Source organism: Protomyctophum parallelum (genome assembly GCF_964188405.1).
Source record: "Protomyctophum parallelum genome assembly, chromosome: 20".
In the NCBI taxonomy this organism is placed as follows: domain Eukaryota; kingdom Metazoa; phylum Chordata; class Actinopteri; order Myctophiformes; family Myctophidae; genus Protomyctophum; species Protomyctophum parallelum.
Genome location: NC_139718.1, coordinates 17,091,679 through 17,112,790, shown reverse-complemented (window position 1 = coordinate 17,112,790; position 21,112 = coordinate 17,091,679). Strand labels below are relative to the sequence as shown.

At 42.9% G+C, this 21,112-nt stretch overlaps 1 protein-coding gene across 4 annotated transcripts in view; it reads left to right on the top strand.

The window, feature by feature from the left end:
- Positions 1–21,112, top strand: part of LOC310877572 (palmitoyltransferase ZDHHC14-like) — an 89,202-nt gene that overhangs the window by 27,034 nt on the left and 41,056 nt on the right. For all 4 annotated transcript variants that reach the window (XM_083791489.1, XM_083791490.1, XM_083791491.1 and 1 more), the window contains exon 3: positions 18,786–18,946. In XM_083791489.1, coding sequence (XP_083647615.1) covers positions 18,786–18,946 — 161 coding nt within the window. The remainder of the gene's footprint in view (positions 1–18,785; positions 18,947–21,112) is intronic.

The window sequence follows — 21,112 nt, the reverse complement described above, 5'->3', positions numbered from 1 at the left end:
CTCCAGTTTGGGCTTTAGCCCATTTTGGGCGGCAACCCGTTTTGGTGTTAGCATTATGTTATGCTTTAGCTATTGAAAAATAGCAGATCTACAAGCTCATAGCGCGCCACCGAGTGTTGCGCTACGAGCTTGTAGGTCTGCTATTTTTGAAAACTGTCAGGATTTCAAAGACATTTTTAGAATCTGATCTCAGGTCGAAATGCGTTAAAGAACCACCATTCTTCTGTGCGTTAGAATGGTGGTCAGAATGGGTTAATCATGGTTTCTATAACAAGCTCCACAGTGCCAGAGCCTCCATTCCCCCGAGTGGCCTCGCTTCCTTCCATGCTCCTCCAGCTCACAGTGCATATTCACTCAGCCCTGCTCTCAATATACCAGTATCTGACTATCTGTGCACTTTTTGCAACCAAATGGACCACTTATGCTATTTGTGTCAGTTAGCCTGCACTCGCAGCAATATCAGAGGAAAGGAATTCTGCCAAGCCGTTCCGCTCCTGTGTTGAGTTATAGTCATCTGTCTCATGCCAAGTTTTATTTCCATAATTTCAGTTCCCGGAGCGCTCCCGGGGTTCATGGATGTTAGACTAAATTGGGGGGCTCTGAACTACACTAAAGAGTCAAAATGTAATGCTCTGCTTTTTACATGAAACCCAGAAAGGCTTGTTTTCTCCTTTGTTACATTATTATTAGTATTTGCCCTAGACCAGGGGTTTACAAGCGTATCCATGTAAAGGACCCCCATATAGCCATATATCATCTGGGTCATGCTATGTATGAGTGTGATTTTTCTAAAATGTTCAAAAATAGCATATACAGTAGCATATATTGTCCCATATACACTAGGTGTGTGTAATGTTGGATGTGGATAAGCAAGTTGTTAAAAAAAAAAAATGCAATCCTTTGCCTAGGAGTGGTTTGACTAAAACCATGTTTGTGTGTGCCTCGCTGTTGTTGTCTGCCACACAGTGTTATGAATATGATGAGAGAGGATGTGAGTAATTCAATTCTCTTAGCCACAGTATTTACCCCGTGTCCCAGAGACTGCAAACCAGGACGGCTAGAACTATGCCAAGACACAATAGAGAGACAGCCCCCCAGGCCCACCCACCCAAACCTCAAGCCACACTTTTTCTGTAGTTTGGGCGTAGTAATGACTTCCATCGTGTTCCGCTTGTTCCGCAATCTCGTATCGTTGCTGTCAGGACTCAGGTGGAAACCTTGTATGTCCAAAACCGTTTTTCCGGAAATGTAAAGAACCACCTGTGTTCCAATGGATCCAATTACTTGCGCAAGCAGAGCGCGCAAGTAATGTGATCGGCCTGGTCCATTTGTCGTGACAGCCGTTCCGCCATTTCAGGACCCCCCCAGAAAAACATCAAATCTGTGCCCGTATTGCTGGACCAATGATGACGAAATGACCATATTTCTTACGTCATCATTTAGAGCTAGTCATACACGTATTTCTTACGTCATCATTTAGAGCTAGTCATACACATACGTGTATTGGTCCAGCAATACGGGCACAGATTTGATGTTTTTCTGGGGGGGTCCTGAAATGGCGGAACGGCTGTCACGGTTTTTGGACCAAAGTGACCACAGAATACCGCTAATCAACTTACAACTACACACTTTATACAGTATAGAGTATAGAGTATATATGTATACATATATAGTATATGCCTATATACTATATATATACTATATATATTTCTTACGTCATCATTTAGAGCTAGTCATACGTATACTATATACATAATCAATAAAAAATAATTTACCAAATTGTGCCTGATCTGCTGGGACCAGAGTACGTGGTGTGTATGTAAGAAATATGGTCATTTCGTCATCATTGGTCCAGCAATACGGGCACAGATTTGATGTATGACTAGCTCTAAATGATGACGTAAGAAATACGTGTATGACTAGCTCTAAATGATGACGTAAGAAATATGGTCATTTCGTCATCATTGATCCAGCAATACGGACACAGATTTGATGTTTTTCTGCGTAAGCCTCAAATGTGTGTGTATGTGTATGACTAGCTCTAAATGATGACGTAAGAAATACGTGTATGACTAGCTCTAAATGATGACGTAAGAAATATGGTCATTTCGTCATCATTGGTCCAGCAATACGGGCACAGATTTGATGTTTTTCTGGGGGGGTCCTGAAATGGCGGAACGGCTGTCACGGTTTTTGGACCAAAGTGACCACAGAATACCGCTAATCAACTTACAACTACACACTTTATACAGTATACTATATATATACTATATATATTTCTTACGTCATCATTTAGAGCTAGTCATACGTATACTATATACATAATCAATTAAAAAATAATTTACCAAATTGTGCCTGATCTGCTGGGACTAGAGTACGTGGTGTGTATGTAAGAAATATGGTCATTTCGTCATCATTGGTCCAGCAATATGGGTACAGATTTGATGTATGACTAGCTCTAAATGATGACGTAAGAAATACGTGTATGACTAGCTCTAAATGATGACGTAAGAAATATGGTCATTTCGTCATCATTGATCCAGCAATACGGGCACAGATTTGATGTTTTTCTGCGGATGAGGAAAAGATATAGAGAAAAAGATATAGGTGGGGGAGTTATGTTTGCTATAAAAGAAGATATTTCCATTGAAGAAATTCCAACTGAAAGCAGGATATTAGAGAAAGTAGAACATATATGTATACATGTAAAAGATAAAAATCTATATATCATTCTTATGTACAGATCACCTAAAACAGAGCTTTCAAAATTAAACACATTTCTCGAATACATGGTACAGTATATATCATCTCCGACTTCTGCAATTTTGATAATAGGAGATTTCAATGAAGACCATAATACTAAGATAGAAAGAAGTATAAAGACCTACATGTCAAAATTAGGCTTTAAACAATTAAATACAAATCCAACTACAGATTACGGAAATATTTTAGATCATGTATATTTTAACAAAATAATGTGAAAGTATTATTATAGAAATTGAAGTTAGAGACACATATTACTCTGACCATGATTTAGTATTAATATCACTATAGTCTAACATGAAATAGATTTAAAATTAAAATTAAATTTTTAATTCAGTTTATATACTTTTTTTATAGGCGTTTACATACATAAATTAGATAGGTAGTAAATAGTTACACCTAATAATTACACATTTCAAATGTTCCTTCACAGAGATATTGAGATTCCACCGTTTACAGAAAAAGTATACTGTATAACATATTTTAATTCAGTTTATATACCTTTTTTTTTCAACACATATAAGTGATTTATTTTTCTCTGAAAAAAAAAAGGGATCCAGAATATATCTACAACGATAAAACAGTATTTCTTATATAGATAGAAACTAGAATCATACTTAATACTAAATGTTTATGTATAGTAGGTAGCAAATAATGACATCTAAACATTAATCATTTCAAACATTCCTTCACAGAGATACTGAGATTTGGCAGTTTACAGCGGGCGAAAACATTACATGCGCGCTCTGCTTGCGCACTAGTTGGCCATTTATGGCCTACTAGTGTGCAACAAGCAAGTATGCACTCGACAGAGTGCAGTTCTAGTTTATTCTGTAGTTGCATGCTCTTGTTAAATATTTTCATTGGTTTACTCATTGGTTCTCAAACGTTTTCATGCCAATTGGACCCCCAAATTGATATATATTTGGCCGCAGACCCCTGTTGGAAATTGCTTTGTGCCAGGGACACCCAGAAGAGACCCCCAGTTTGGGAAGGAAGATGAAATATGGAGATACAAGTGTTCTGCCCGACAGCAACAATGTTCATCAAGAATTGTGAATAGTTTGTTTGGAACAAATAAAGAAAGCGTAAGCGTTTACTGTACATGTAATTTGCCTTGACATTGTGTCGTCCTGAGGATGATGTGTTCTTTTCCCTGTACTGTGGCGGTTTCACCTCATTCCTGGTCGTTTCCACGGTAACCATGTTCCCATCAATTCACCATGACAGAGGATGTTTTTGGTCGCCATGGAAACAAAGCGGTTTAACCACTTAAGCCCCTATATGGTCGTCCGAAGTCCCTCAGCGCCATGACGGATTTCAGTCATTTGGATTCCATAGAAGTCAGCATGTTTTTCTATGGCAGCATGTTGTGCAGTCAAAATGGCCTATCCACAAGCTCTCTGTGCGTCGCTGTAGTGTAGATAAGCTATTTTCGGTTATCATTTTAAGATTAGAGCATTTCAAGTGGTCAAAGTAGCAATATGTTCAGAAGCATCTTCCATAAAATCTTAATCGTCTCGGATATTTGATATAAAAGCAAAGGCTATTGACAGAGCACACTCAGCTCAAGACTTTTGTCGCCTAGTATTAGTATCAGATGGAAACATTTTCCAATTTGGCGGGCCCTTACAGGAATTAGCCAACAGAACAAGACATTTTTATTGGCCCTGGGTGAGGGCAGTGATAAAAGGACGGAGAGGGTGATCTCTGATAATCCCTAGGGCTGATATGACAGTAACTGACCCAGTCAGTGCAAGCTGAAGTGCCACCATTCACATTTTGGAGAGTCCTAGACATCCGTTTTCACTGATATTTTGTACAAGAAAAAGTGCAACACCTTGATATATGTTTGAAAAACTCATTTAACACCGAGATCGCCTTTTGACGCCTTTATTAATATCAATTGATTACGGTTCACAACTGTGTCCTGTACGCACTCGTACGACTGCGGTGCGATGAAAAAAAAAACTAAACTGAAATAAAAATGTTGCTGGCTTGTGCTGTCTATGGGAACGCAGTTTTTAGAATCATAATATCTCTGATTCTTCTTTTTGTCTCAAAACAAGCTAGATTTGCGGCTCATTTCTCGAAACGATATGATCCCCGGGTACAAAATGTATGTTTTGGGTGAATGAAATAACAATTGCGGCACCCGTTACATAATATATAATTCACTTTGGGTTCACTTCACATCAACCGGAGGCAGGCTGTGTGATAGTGGAGATGTTCTGGCATGTTTCAGAGCTGTGTGTGTGTGTGTGTGTGTGTGTGTGTGTGTGTGTGTGTGTGTGTGTTAGGGATGGCCAAATGGAAAGATTGTCTTAACCGGTTACCGCCAGGACTTGCCGGCTAATTAACCGTTATCCGTTAAGAAAAAAATGCGCTATTTTACCCATTAAAAATAGACAAATATACCGTGCACTATTAACCATTAAACATAACAATATTACAACGAGGAAGAAGAAGAATTACACACATTGTTTTCCATAAGAAATATGGTGTTTATTTTAGAAGTGAAACGGGAGGATTATACAATAATCTTGCCGGTCACGCGGCCTGCTGTCAATCAGTGCACTAGTGCGTAGGCTACAGTATACGCACACATGTATCGCTGACCGGTCAGGAAGGATTAGGAATAGCCTATATAGGCTAATATACAATAGGCCTACTAAATAAGCATTGGCCTACACAAAACAATAAATGAAATCGGCAAGTTCTGTGCTTTTCAACAAAAGTAGAAACGCATGCATTGCACACTGAGCAGCGCAAGGCCACAGGCCCACAGCCAATTGAGGCCAATTACAGAACATCAACGACCCAGTCCCATGTAAACGTGACACACTAAAATAAATAAAACTAATATAAAATAATTGAACAAGTTACAACGGTTGAAGGGTATATAGTAATTAACAGCAAAACATTGTCAAACGAAAAAATATATTAATCAGTGTGACTGTGAGAGCAAATTGGAATACTTGAGTGGATAATAAAATAAACAGGGCAGGCCTGCTCTGTGCCTATAGCCGCCTTTAGGCTTTGAGTTTGACGCTCTGGGGCCACAGGCCAATAGCCACTGCCAGCCGCAGTAGCACATTAACAAAATAAAATAAAGACCAGGCCTACCTTATCAGCAGCATCACAGTGTCCCTGTCCCAATTGTTTAACAGTTTTTATTCAAAAAAATCAACATATCCACATGCTCAGGGGTTAACCTTGTGCGCAGTCTATTGACTACAAGACCCGCTTCAGAGAACACCCTCTCGGATGGCACCGAGGTTCCAGGGATGCAAAGGTAACGCTTCGCTAATATGGCCAGCCTCGGAAAGCGGGCCTGGTTTGCTTTCCACCATTGAAGTGGGTTACTTTCCAATTTGGGGGGACAGTCTCTCATGTAGTTGTCCACTTCTGTCGCTGAATCATTAGCTGCTCCAAGCGGGTTGTAGTCCTCTCCTAGGAGCTGACGCATGGCACTTTCCTTATCCACAGCAGCAGCAGCAGCCATCGGCTCGTCCTCGCGATCCTCCTCCTCTTCATCAGTTGCAGGGCCAATTTCTGCGACACCTTTAATTGATTGAATACTTTATTAAATTTGAACAGTTTGCAAATAGTGCCTGTCACTGTGTACTGCAGTACGAACTACAAATTATATACAATGGTGGTGGTGCTAAAGGGATAACACAAAAAGTAATTAAAGTATACAAAAAAAATGTATATAGCCTATACAATAAATGTCAATAATATTCACCTTCATCATCGGCCTGTTGATTCGCATTCTCCAATTGTACGTTAGCGCAGATTTCTTTCAGCTTGGCTGTTGCAGCGTCTCTCTGCCTTGGTGTGAAGGAAGGCAGGTGTTTATGGCGAGGGTCTAAGGTGGTGGCGATCAGGGCTGGTTTTGAGACCAAGTCAGCCGTGTCAACTGACATGCGATCCCGCAGGGATTTTTTTACCTTGGCCTTGAACTCTGCCACTTTTGGGGTGTCATCTGTGGAGCTCGCTAGGTGTTTGTTCAGGAGGCTGAAGGTGATGGGGTAAATGTTTGAAATTGACACCTCTGATTCTGTTGACATAACAGTGGTCACAGTTTTCAACTTCTTTAAAACAGGTAGGACATCTTCAATCATTTGCCAGTGTTCATCTTTTAGCTCAAGGGTTCTGGCATCCGTCAGCTTTGTTACTGTTCGGTCGGATAGAACAGCGGTGACACACCACCGCTGCTCATGAAGTCTCTCGAACATATCATACACCGAGTTCCATCTGGTTTTGCATGACTGGATGAGCGAGTGTTTAGGCTTGTTCATCGAGTGTTGTTTTTCCTCCAGTACCTTTGTGGCACGGGTGCTGTGGTTGAAGTGCGCAACAAGTCGCCCTGCTGCACCGATAACTCGTTGCAAATACAGGGCAAAGCCATCGCTGATTGCTAGTTGCAGTGTGTGTGCGTAGCAGGGAACCGAGTCCCATGTCACCCGGGCGGGGGAATTTGCCGAGACGATGTTACTAGCATTATCATGCACGCATGCACACACCTTCCCGGCCAATCCCCATAACTCCACCGAATCATTCAACTTGGCTGCCAAGTTGTCTGCCGTGTGTCTGTTAGGCATGCTCTGTGTCAACAAGATGGCTGATTTAACGTTCCATTCCTCATCAATATAGTGCGCTGTTACTGTCACATAGCTCTCTGTGGTCAGTGCAGTCCAGCAGTCCGTCGTTATAGCCACAGATTCGGTATGATCCAGTTGTGATTTGAGCGTTTCTTTTCCCAACTTAAATCGTGCCTGAATGCGGCGGGTGATGGTCTGCCTTGATGGAATGTGGTAGTTGGGCTCGACGTAGCCCATCAATGCCCGAAACCCCCTACCATCGACAACACTGATTGGCATAGTGTCCCATTCAACCATAGAGCATACTTTCTGTGTGATCGCCTCTGTTTTGTTTGGGTCACATCTCCTCCCTGCGAACGCTAGCATGCCAGGCAGGGTTGCTTGTGCTGCTGCACCCGAGGCCGATGGTGTTGGGTGGCGGTTTTCCAGGTGATACTTCATTGCTGAAGTACTGGAGGTATATTTCATCGTGAAATTACACAGATTACAAGTTACCTCATCAGCATTATTTTGTGTAAAGTGCTGCCAAACGGTACTTCTTTTGGCGCGCTGTTTCATTTTTCGTCTTTTCTTTTTCTTTTTCCCTCCTCTTTTTCCCTCCTCCACTACATGCAGTGTTTTTGTTTTGGGGGAAGTGGAAGTCACGGCTCACGGCACATGCGTGGTTGCACTGACAGTGCAGGTGGAAAGAGGGGCTTGGCCGCGGTGCCCGCTCTCGGCGCTTCAAAATAAAATATATATTTTTTTATCGGTAAAACATTAGCCGTTAGTGTTGTCGGTAACCAATTAATTAACGGTTAACGGCTAACGGTTATCGGTTGGCCATCCCTAGTGTGTGTGTGTGTGTGTGTGTGTGTGTGTGTGTGTGTGTGTGTGTGTGTGTGTGTGTGTGTGTGTGTGTGTGTGTGTGTGTGTGTGTGTGTGTGTGTGTGTGTGTGTGTGTGTGTGTGTGTGTGTGTGTGTGTGTGTGTGTGTGTGTGTGAGGCGTGTGTGTGTAACGTGGGGGACATGGCATCCTAGTCCTCGGGTTGTCATGGATTGAAGAAGACTGATTTCAGTCATTTTGGAGCCAACATGTCTTCTGTGGAAGCATGTCGCACACTGAAAATAGCAGATCTACAAGCTCACAACACGTCACCATGCTGTGAGCTTGTAGAATGTAGATCGTCTATTTCCGGTTATTTCCGGTACAACAACGTTCCATTTTCTTTTTCTTTTTAAAGATTTGTTTTTGGCTTCTCTGCCTTTATTGATAGTATCAAGTGAAGAGAGACAGGAAAGAGGGAGAGAGAGAAGGGGAGAGACATGCAGCAAAGGTCATCATGAACGGGACTCGAACACGCGACGCACTGTCAGGCCAAAGCCTACTGTATAGGTGGCATGCGCCTGGAACGTTGGCCAGCGGGGTGCCAACGTTCTTTTTTCAGTACTGAGATTTTCTATAGTTTTAGTCCATGGATTGTGCAACGAGCGTAGCTTGAGTTTAACAGGGAAGTCACGAAGCAGAACTCTGCTAGCTTGTTCTCACTTAAAAAATACATCACCACAAAATAAGATTGCGTGATGATTATGTGTTATGTAACGGACGTGGTGGTGAGCCTCTTGACATAAGAAAAGAAAGTGAAAGTTTCATTTTCTAGGCTGGGAGCAAGAGGGGATCTTTTTTTGTTAAAGTTCTTCACTTGCAGACAGTAAAGCAGCTGACCTTTGTAAATGATTGGCACCCGTTTTCCGCTGTATTTTTCATGTTGTTTGATTAAAAATACTTCCATTATTGTCCTGTTTGTTTCCCCCGCTGGCAGGCCCAAAAAACAAACCAACAAGTCTTTCTGAAAGCATAGGTTTTGTTCCTCATTTGGCACTGAACCCAAACACAGCCACAACAGTTCACCCACATTTTGATTTGCCAGCTTCTCAAACTGGGTCACTGTGCTGCTGCAGGTGCTCCGAGGTCACGGTAGAATCATCCTGTCCATTCTAGCAGTGATGTAAATAGGTTTTCAATGTAATGAGTCCCGGGATGCAGGGATGGTCTTTTAGATGAGTCCCACTACAAAGACGTTAGGAGTCATATTTTGCAAAGTGAAGCATTTAAATCCCATTTCATTTGATATGGTTATAATGTGGTTATATTCATGTAGAAAACAGAAGAAGAAATTATATTATTATAACTAAAGCTAGCAAAATAAACTAGAATAAAAAACAGTACAGTAGTGCATCCCGTGGATGCAGAGGTCGTTTTATTGTGTCCCTTAATTTTAACTATAAACCCTATTTTAATATCTGCACACTAGTAGTAGCCACTACTATCTAACACTAAGAGATGAGTCCATGTTACACCCGCACTAGCTGGTCTACTGTATACTTTACACTGGCTACCCGTGAGCTACAGAATTAATTTTAATATTTTATTGATCATTTTAAAGCCCTTCACATGGACAGGCTCCCAGTTACATCGTGGACTCCCACAATAAGCCTCGGGACAGGGCTCTTTGGATCCTCCCAGGGCTCGCCTTCTAGGCTTTGGGCCTAGAAGCTGTCGCCCATCTACAAGTTCACAATGTGCCACAAACAGACACGTTGAAAGCTTTATAGATCTGCTTTTTTTTGCTAATGCCCCCCACCCATCTTGATTGATGCTGGGGTGCAACTAAGTGATTAACAAAAGTGGCATTTTAAGAGTTTTAAGCATAACGTTGCTAAATTTTTTTACCAATGAAAGGTATTAAATAGCGCTTCAAACCTCCACTTGTTTTTTCATTTCGTGAAAAACGAACATTTTGGAGTTAGGTGGTTTCTTCCAGACAGACAGCAGAGACATTTTGGTTATCGCGTTTCAATCGCGTAATTGTGACGTAAAACCTTCATGTCGTCCCATCCCTGTTGGAGGGAGCGACGCAAGGCACATCACTCCAAATAAACAAGCTAATGTACATGATGATCAGGGTCATGTCAAGAAAGACAAACCACGGGGGATCTAGTCTAAAGCCTCATTTATGCATAGTTGCACGGCTGGTGTTGCCTGCCGTAAATCCAAATAGCAGATCTACAAGCTCACAACGTGTCACATTTGTGACTGGTTGCGAGCTTGTAGATCTGTTTACTGAGCACGGCACGCTGAGGGCTCAGCCGGCGAGCCGAGGACCGTTGGAGACGTGTTGTCGCAGTGTGTGTGTGTGTGTGTGTGAGTGTGTGAGAACAAGGTCCTGCCTGGACTCTGGAGGACCCCTGCTGATGTCCCAGACAACAACCCAATGTTCTGGTGGTCTGTTCTGCAGTGGTGGAAACAGTACTCAATGTTTGTTACTTAAGTAAAAGTATCAATACTGCAATGTGGAACTAGTTATAAGTAAAAAGTCTGGAGTGCGTCACGTCACATTGTGAGCTTGTAGATCATCTATTTTCAAATGGCTGAAATGTATATAGGCCTGAAGTGTTTAATGTATTTTTTCGTAATAATAATCAAAGTAACTAAGGTCTAATAAATGTAGTGGAGTAAAAGTACAGTATTTGCCTCTTGAGATGTTCAAGAATTGAAGACGTACAAGCTTGCAGTGTGGCACAAAGTTTGTATATCTGCACATTTCTGAATTCTTTTTGAAAAAGTGTTTTTTTTATTTTTATAATTTTTTATAACAAATCTTCTCTTCTAGGGGTACCTACCTGACAAAACATTTTCAGATGGTTGTCCGCAGCCAAATAAATATCATTTTGGGGGTCCTTTACACAAAAAAGTTAAAGTTTTAGAACTACTTTAGAAGGCATTTGTACATCTGATTGCACGCACAGTATTTTGATATTTGATATTAATTTGATCAGACACGCCCCCTTTCTATACAAATCCCTTGTATTCAACCAACATTTTAACTGTATTATATGGCTTAAACAACAAACAACTAAATGATGGCCAGCATCTTTCCCCACCAAAATTACAATAACAATATTCGTGATTAATTATCGGTATTACAATATTAAACAAAATAATCAGGATTATCCTTTTAGCCATAATCCTCGAGAACCCCCCCCCCCCCCCCCATCCCATCATAGAGAGATAGATCAGTGCTGTCATGCACTTATGATCTATAGCCTTTAGATGCTCTTCATTGATTTCTCCCATGGCAGTTCAATGAGCAAATGCAGCCTTAAGTGCCTGGTGAAAGGCCGTAATGCTTGTCCTAGGCTCTACTGTTCTGCTGCTCAACATTATTTTAATGGAATAATGGGGGAATCTTCCCCCATTCCCTCTTTGCGCTCGCTCTCTCTCTCTCTCTCTCTCTCTTTATCTCTCTCTCTTTATCTTTTTAAGCCCCTTTCTTAAACTGGCTCCCTGTATGTGTCAAGATAATTGATTTCAAAATACAACTGTTGGTTTCAAGGCCGGATATACAGTAGGTATGAGCACGGGGGGCAATGCCCCCCTAAATGCCCTGACTGCCCCACCAAACATGATGGCATACAGAAATCCCAAATTTCAAAGATATTTCAAATTAAAGTGCTTATATGACTTATTACTATGCTACTAACTACAACTGTCACACCACCACCAAACCAACCCCATTTCATCATTCAAAAAAGAAAAATCTCTGAGTCAGACCGCTTTTTGCATCCTACAACTAAAAAATATAAATTCCCTGCTCATTTCAAGACACAACAAGGAAAGAAACAAAAATGTGCTAACGTTTGTGTTGTGTATTTCACACGCTCCCTGTCAATGCATGCATTCTGTCATTGCTGTGTGCTGCTAGCCTATGACAAGTGTTGAAATCACTGTGCGTGATTTATGGCGTTATCTTTCTGGTAGAATCCAAATATGTTAACTTAAAAGGAAGCATTTGTTAGGGCTTTCACAGAAAAGCAGACAACTGATGTTATACTTGCTTAATATAAGGCCTGTACAAGATACAAATCTTGTGGCTCACAACTAAAGAAAAATAGAAAAATAAATAAAATAGATGGATGATTGTGTGTTATAGATAACTGTGGTAAAATACATAGTTTTCTATGCATTTCGGTGGATTTAACCTCCCAATTCCGCCCGCGCCGCAAAGCATCTCCTGACACCCCCCCCCCCCAGTGGGAAAGGTTACATCCAGGCCTGGTTGGTTTATAAAGAGCCAAAATTGATTTATGATATTTGTGCGATTCCATTAACCACCCAGACCTCACAGGTCAATCTGGGAATGGTCCAAACGCAGAGAAGCAGATTTGTATTCAACATACCGTATATCTGTAGAACAAACCCAGAAAACTGCAGGCATGCTGTCACGTGTACGTAGTTCCTTTAGATCACAGCTTAATGCCTTTCTGTTTGCCATTGCCTTTCATCGAGCACTTTTTATAATGCGTTTCCTTTGCTTGATGTTTTGTGTAAAGAATTGTGCATTGCCTTGCCTTCAATGCCTTGTTGTTGGAGTGTGCTATATAAAAAGCAAGGCTTTTACACACCTACAGGTGACAGGTGCATAGGAGAGGGTTAAAGGAGAAGTCCATGCTAGAAGGCTTTCTTACCTTTATTTGTAGTTGCAAAAGTGCATTATTGGCTATTTCCCCTAATATAAGCCCTCATTGGTGGTTGGGTTTTTGTGCTAATTCGCTTATTTTCTAAATAATAATAATATTTTTAGTGATGGAAATAAGCAAATTAACACCCCAATGCCTCAATTCAATGTAATTCAATTCAATTCATTGAATTGAATTCATATTAGGGGAAATAGCCAATAATGCACTTTTGCACAAAATACCACTTGGACCTCTTTGGTGGGGACGTAACAACTACAAATAAAGATAAGAAAGCCTTCTGTTATGCCCATATATAGAGATCCCTGACTGTGATCATTATTAAGCCCATATATGGGAATGTTATATGATGGTATTGTGTCAGCCCCTGTCTTGAGTGTGGTATCTTGAGTCCTGTGTCATATGTGCTGTGTGACTGTCCTGTATCCTGTTGTTTTGCTTGGGTCCTGTAGGATTTGAGATCGTTGAAGATACCATGAGCGTTGTTTGACAGTTTTGGAAGCTGAGAGCTGTCTTTTATGCTTTGCAAGTCTGATGGTCAGAGTGATGTGTCAGTGTTGATATGCCCATATATGGGTATTCAGGTAATGTAGTCTCGAGGTCGGTCCCCCAACGTGGAGAGCCTTCGTAACAGCCGCACGACCTCCACACTCTCACAGAGGAGACTGCCGTCGCAGTTAACTATGAAACTTTGTTTCATAGTAGACACCAGCCAGCGCCGTCGTCCGGCCAGGGAACGCCAGGGGCGCTGCCGTCCCCTGTTATGCTATGATATGGAGATCCTTGACTGTGATCACTATTAAGCCCATAATGGGAATGCCAATATATGATCATATTGTGACAGTCTCATGATAACCACAGTGGTTGCCGCAAAGGTCACAGTTAACTATGGAATCATGCATTTCCCGTCAGTCAGTCAGTGGATCATACATGGGGAAAGCCCTATATGGTGCAGGTGCACACTGCCCAGGTCTCGTGACATTGCACGCGACAGGGCGAGGTGGCTTCTCGCCCCCAGGCGTCTTACTTGTATGTGTGTGTGTGTGTGTGTGTGTAACAGGGCGGTATTAATTAATCTATAGTTGCGACGGTGGCTCAGGGGTAGAGTGGCTCGATGGATGGCAACTGCAAGGTCGCCTGTTCGAACCCGGGCTCCCCCAGAGTTAGTGTCGAAGTGTCCTTGAGCAAGGCACTGAACCCCAAATTGCTCCTGATGTGCTGGCTAGTGCCTTGCATGGTTTCCGCCGCCATCGGTGTATGAATGTGTGTGTGAATGGGTGAATTGATGCACAATCTATATAAAGCGCCTTGGATAAAGGCGCTATATAAATGCACCATTTACCATTTATAGCCAACTACGCCACCTGGAGCGTAGTCAGGTTAGACACTGATGATTTTACCATCTGAAACTCTTGTCACACTGTTTTTAATGGTATGGTTTTTCTCCAGTGTGGATACGCTGGTGTTTTTTAAGGTTACATAACTGACTGAAACTATTGTCACACTGTTTACAGTAGTATGGTTTTTCTCCAGTGTGGATACGCTGGTGTGTTTTAAGGTTACATAACTGACTGAAACTCTTGTCACACTGTTTACAGTAGTATGGTTTTTCTCCAGTGTGGATACGCTGGTGTGTCTTAAGACTACATAACTGACTGAAATTCTTGTCACACTGTTTACAGTGGTATGGTTTTTCTCCAGTGTGGATACGCTGGTGTGTTTTAAGGATACATAACTGACTGAAACTCTTGTCACACTGTTTACAGTGGTATGGTTTTTCTCCAGTGTGGATACGCTGGTGTGTCTTAAGACTACATAACTGACTGAAATTCTTGTCACACTGTTTACAGTGGTATGGGTTTTCTCCAGTGTGGATACGCTGGTGTGTCTTAAGACTAAATAAATGACTGAAACTCTTGTCACACTGTTTACAGTAGTATGGTTTTTCTCCAGTGTGGATATGCTGGTGTGTCTTAAGACTACATAACTGACTGAAATTCTTGTCACACTGTTTACAGTGGTATGGTTTTTCTCCAGTGTGGATACGCTGGTGTGCCTGCAGATGATTTAACCTACTGAAACTCTTGTCACACTGTTTACAGCTGTGGGTTTTCTTTCCTGTGTAACTCGGCTGATTTGTCTGTCCTTCTCCCGCCAGAGCTAAATTCCTGGTAATCTGCTGATGACTGTTGGATTCAGGTACATCTGTGTCTCTTTGTTTCTGGCTGGTTACAGAGCAGTTGATTTGCTGACAGGCTGCTGAAGGGATCTGTTCATTCCTCAGTGTTGGGCAGTAGAGGTCATCATGGCTCCTCTTCATGGGTTCATGTAGGAAGGTGGAGGCACAGGCATATGGACACTCAGAACAAGACCCCTGAGTCGGAAAATAGTGGGCCTCACTCCTTCCTTCCATCGTCATATGCAGCTATAAATGGACTGTGATGAGAATTAGAGATCTAAGTTCCTCTTTTGGGGTTGGACAGGAAATCCCAGGATATACTTCGGGATAAACCTCAGGAAGAAACTTTATACCTCGCATTGACACTAAGTGAAAGTCTAAAGACAATTCACATGTTATGTAGGCTGAGAAGGAGCTTAGGTCTGACATCACACACAACATAAACTGTTGCAGTGCAAGCCCAGAAATGCAGATTTGCGCAGGGCTGTCACCGATTAGCATACACAATGACATGCTCACTATGACATCATCACCATGACGGCAGAGATCCACATAGAAGCCCAGACTTTGCGGGACGCTCACTAAGATTAGACACACCAACAGTCCGACATGCGGAAACAATGGTCGGACTACCGCTCGAACTGCGCTGCTCCCGTGCTTGTGGTTATGTTAAGGTTTATGACTAGTCTAAACTAAAGCCTGATCACCGTGAAACCTTAACATGTGTACACTCCCAGCAGGCTCAGGAAGAAACTTTGTCCCCTCATGGTGACGTTTATTAAAACCGATTCCATGCCACCATATGGCGGCAGTGCCAACAGAATGCACGAAAAAAGGCTGCGAAGAAGAGCCTGTGAACCGACACCACAGAAGGGGACGTTCGGTAGGTCAATCAGACTACTTTTCTCTTGCCAATAAAGCTCCCTTTGATTGAATTGGTAAGGCCCTGAAATGACAGGCTGTGAATGTGATTAGCTAGTAGTCACTTGAGTGGCAGCGATTATGATATGTTTCAGTGTCGGGAGGATTAAAGGTAATGCCCCTATGTATAATGTATGTAATCTGACACCACTGCCATATCAAGCACAAGTAATCATTACGTCATACGCTGCCACGGGACATACGCAATCAAACGACGGGACATACTAACACATTTTTTGACACAAAATATTGTAAAATGCAATAGCATTTACATTAATTAAATGTCTGGCAAAAAAAAGAAAAAAGAAAACATTTGGAAAGGTGCTCGTCCAGGTTGCCAGTTGTGCAGGTGGCAGCATGTCCCGTGTGTGTGTGTGTGTGTGGTGAAAAGTGGAGGATGTCATTTGCATCACAGCAAAATAGTATGGCATCATACAAATGACATACGGTATGCCATTTGTACGGTAAATATGCAAGTTGGAAGCATGCAATGTAGTCTGTAGTGCGTGTTGTTTCCTTTACTATGGCATGGAGAGATAAACTGGCATACTCCTTTGCACCCCTTTTCAATTAGGGTAGAAAGATGTGTGGTCTTCTTTATACCACACAACAACTCCACCTGAATCTCTACCATGACGTGTGCGTTCTCTCTCTCTCTCTCTCTCTCTCTCTCTCTCTCTCTCTCTCTCTCTCTCTCTCTCCCCTCCATTCCATATCATTGAGCCTCAGTGCAGCAGACGCACTGCTTCCTTTCCAAGAGGTATTAATGTGTGCACAGCATCAGATGGTCCACTGTGATGAAAGAGGATATTTAGGGAGCATTCCATAGAGTGCTGTCCGCTGGATTGTTAATGGATATCATTTTGACACGTCACATCGCAACATGTTGTGAGAGCTTGTAGATCTGCTATTTCCACTACTTGTTTTAATTTTTTCCAACACGGCGAATGCCGATTATGCAAATTGTCATTAGGCGATTATGTAATAATTTGCTAATCCAATTTGAATCTTGAGGCTAAAAAAAACTAACACAAAAAGGAGGACTTGTTTGTTTCTATTGTGGTCCTATGTAATTCAATTCATTAACAAAATTAACACAATAATACAATACCAATACAAACGATATATGTACAAGAGAGAAAATGGGAAAATGACCCCCCACAAAGAAAACAAAAGCAACACACGGGTTCCACATGTTCATGTGATGACAGGACGGCAGCTTCTCTGTCTCTTTCTGCTTGTCACCCCCCCCCCCCCCACACACACACCCCCCGAAATCAGGCTAAATGTGATTACTGTAATAACCACCTGTACGTGATCACACATTTAATAGGATTACGCTGAATTATCTCTCATTAGATCAGATTAGGATGCCTAGTAAAAGCCTGATGGAAGCGTGTGTGTGTGTGTGTGTGTGTGTGTGTGTGTGTGTGTGTGTGCGCGTGTGCATGCGCACACGTGTGTGTGCGTGTGGTGGAGTCGGACTTATAAGGGATTTAGAATGACTACTGACCATTAATTAGTGGTCACACAGTAGTAGGTCACTTCCTAAATTAAATGTTGTTGGCTTGCTTCCAGCAGTGGTTTCCTTTACTCCACTTGGAGGACATGTGGACAGACATGTGTCCACTTTGAGGACATGTGAACATGAACAGGCATGTGTCCACTTTGAGGACATGTGGACAGACATGTGTCCACTTTGAGGACATGTGGACAGACATGTGTCCACTTTGAGGACATGTGGACAGACATGTGTCCACTTTGAGGACATGTGGACAGACATGTGTCCACTTTGAGGACATGTGGACAGACATGTGTCCACTTTGAGGACATGTGGACAGACATGTGTCCACTTTGAGGACATGTGGCCAGACATGTGTCCACTTTGAGGACATGTGGCCAGACATGTGTCCACTTTGAGGACATGTGAACATGAACAGGCATGTGTCCACTTTGAGGACATGTGGCCAGACATGTGTCCACTTTGAGGACATGTGGCCAGACATGTGTCCACTTTGAGGACATGTGGCCAGACATGTGTCCACTTTGAGGACATGTGGACAGACATGTGTCCACTTTGAGGACATGTGGACAGACATGTGTCCACTTTGAGGACATGTGGACAGACATGTGTCCACTTTGAGGACATGTGGCCAGACATGTGTCCACTTTGAGGACATGTGGACAGACATGTGTCCACTTTGAGGACATGTGAACATGAACAGGCATGTGTCCACTTTGAGGACATGTGAACAGGCATGTGTCCACTTTGAGGACATGTGGCCAGACATGTGTCCACTTTGAGGACATGTGAACAGACATGTGTCCACTTTAAGGACATGTGGACAGACATGTGTCCACTTTGAGGACATGTGGACAGACATGTGTCCACTTTGAGGACATGTGGACAGACATGTGTCCACTTTGAGGACATGTGAACAGACATGTGTCCACTTTGAGGACATGTGAACAGACATGTGTCCACTTTGAGGACATGTGGACAGACATGTGTCCACTTTGAGGACATGTGAACAGGCATGTGTCCACTTTGAGGACATGTGAACAGGCATGTGTCCACTTTGAGGACATGTGGACAGACATGTGTCCACTTTGAGGACATGTGGACAGACATGTGTCCGGCTCCGTATAGAGAAAGGACAGAGACGGTTTATTGCAATGTATAACACACCATTTGAAAGCATACATTCTGTACTTTCATAACCTGTAGAAGACTGAAAATGTGTTATACAAATCACACTATCCTGACTACTGTACATGTCCTCTTCCTCCTCCCACAGCTGTCCGTACCTGGCTCTCCAGTTGACCCCGGCCATCCCGGTGATCGGTGGCGTGTTGTTCCTGTTTGTTCTGGGCACCTTGCTGAGAACCAGTTTCAGTGACCCGGGGGTGTTGCCCCGAGCCTCCCCGGACGAGGCCGCCGACCTGGAGAGGCAGATAGGTAAACCTTTTTTTTTTTGGATTTCATCTGACTTTAGATTGGAAGTGATGTTTTTGAGTGGTGGCACACCGTCTCCAAAGAAGGGCTTTGTATCATTGTGTTCTCTCTCACACCTATATATTCAAACCACAGTGGTTCTCCGTTCCTGGGCCAGTGGGCCTATTGATTTTCTTTTTTTCATTTATAATTTTTCCTTTAGCTTTCTCTCTTTCTCTCTCGCACGCACACACACACACACACACACACACACACACACACACACACACACACACACACACACACACACACACACACACACACACACACACACACACACACACAAACTTGTCTGTGTGTGTCTCTCTCTCTTTCCAGACCAGGCTGTAAGTAAGAGATAACATTAAAAGTTTCTCCTTCCTTTTCCATATCAGAGCATCTCTCTCTCTCTCTTTCTCTCTCTCTCTCTCTCTCTCTCTCTCTCTCTCCATGCGTCTCTCCTCCACTACAGTATATCTGTTTCAGCATAAGCCTCTCTGCATGGCACTAATCCCAGGCAGGCTGGCTGTGGAATGTGTGCTGGGTGTGCTATAGCTTATATGGAGGCAGTTCCACACTTAAAAAGCAACCTGAGGTGATGCTTGTGGGAAAAACAGTAGGGCTACAACTATGTTCTAACTTTTGTTCTGAGAGATTAAGCTATCTGTTACTATTTTGATTAATCGTATAATAAAGAAGCATATCAATTTGTCTTCTTTTGATGTGTCAATGACTCAACAAGTGAAGGGTTAGTTTGGAAAACGCTGGTGTGAAGAAACAGCCCACATGCCCTCAATAGTATTTCAAAGTTGTTTTATTTTTGGAATGCGAAGCGCGCATTTCCCAATGATGTTACTCTTTTCCACGCCGCAGGGCTAGCGGGGACTCGTTAAACAAACTGTGGGCTGTCTTAATTAATCTCTTTAGGAGACTTAACAGCTGTGGGAGGAGGCAGGGCAGGCAGAACAGAGAAAGAGCTCAGATCAGAAAGTGATTGTTTGGAACGATTTAGAACACTTTGCAGTCTTGGAAATGTGAACAATGCATAGTGTTCATTTACAGGGCTCTGCCACGATCATTCGTTTTATAGATGCGTAATTGTCACACATATAATTCCGATGAATGCCCCCATCTTCCCACTTAGAGGACCAGTGGTCCGTCCGTCTGTCTGTCCAAGCAGAGGGACCCCCTGGACCCCACTTAGAGGACCAGTGGTCCGTCCGTCTGTCCAAGCAGACTGGCATCAGGGCCGCTGTTCGGTACGGTCGGTGGGAAAATTCCAAGAGCCGAGCCTGTCTGCAGCGAGGCTGATAAAAGCCTGAGTTATCCTCCCCGTTCTCCAGGAGCTCTGCTCTGCCGTGCCTCTCTGCCCTGTGGACTGGTGGACCAGACCATCAGGCTTATTATGGCCCTTCCAAGAATTTGGAACAACATTAAAAATGGCTGCCTTTGGCAGGGGAAAGAAAACACAACTCGCTTTGATGTGTGTGTGTGTGTGTGTGTGTGTGTGGGGGTGGGGGTGGGGGTGGGTGTGTGTGTGTGTTGTATAGGTCTCAGGGACAGGGCTGCTGTGCGACAGAATGACTAAATAAAGGCATATTATTGACTCAGGGTACTCATGGCTAAGTAAACACTTGGAGGAGTTCGGGACTGAAGGAAATAATATGCTGTGTGTGTGCGTGTGCATGTGCGTGCACACTAAACAGACAGAGAGAGAGAGAAGGTGAGACAGAAAAAGAGACGGATACAAGCAAAGTTTCGTGGCTTGAATTTAATTGCAGGAATTTTGTAGTCTTTTGTAGTCTTTGCATTCTGTTGCAGCTGGTGCAACATCCTAACTTGAAGCTCATGGCTAAGTAAACACTTGGAGGAGTTTGGGACTGAAGGAAATAATATTGTGTGTGTGTGTGTGTGTGTGTGTGTGTGTGTGTGTGTGTGTGTGTGTGTGTGTGTGTGTGTGTGTGTGTGTGTGTGTGTGTGTGTGTGTGTGTGTGTGTGTGTGTGTGTGTGTGTGTGTGTGTGTGTGTGTGTGTGTGTGTGTGTGTGTGTGTGTGTGCACTAACAGACAGAGAGAGAGAAAGAAGGTGAGACAGAAAAAAGAGACAAGCAAAGATTCGTGGCTTGAATGGAATTGCAGGAATTTTGTAGTCT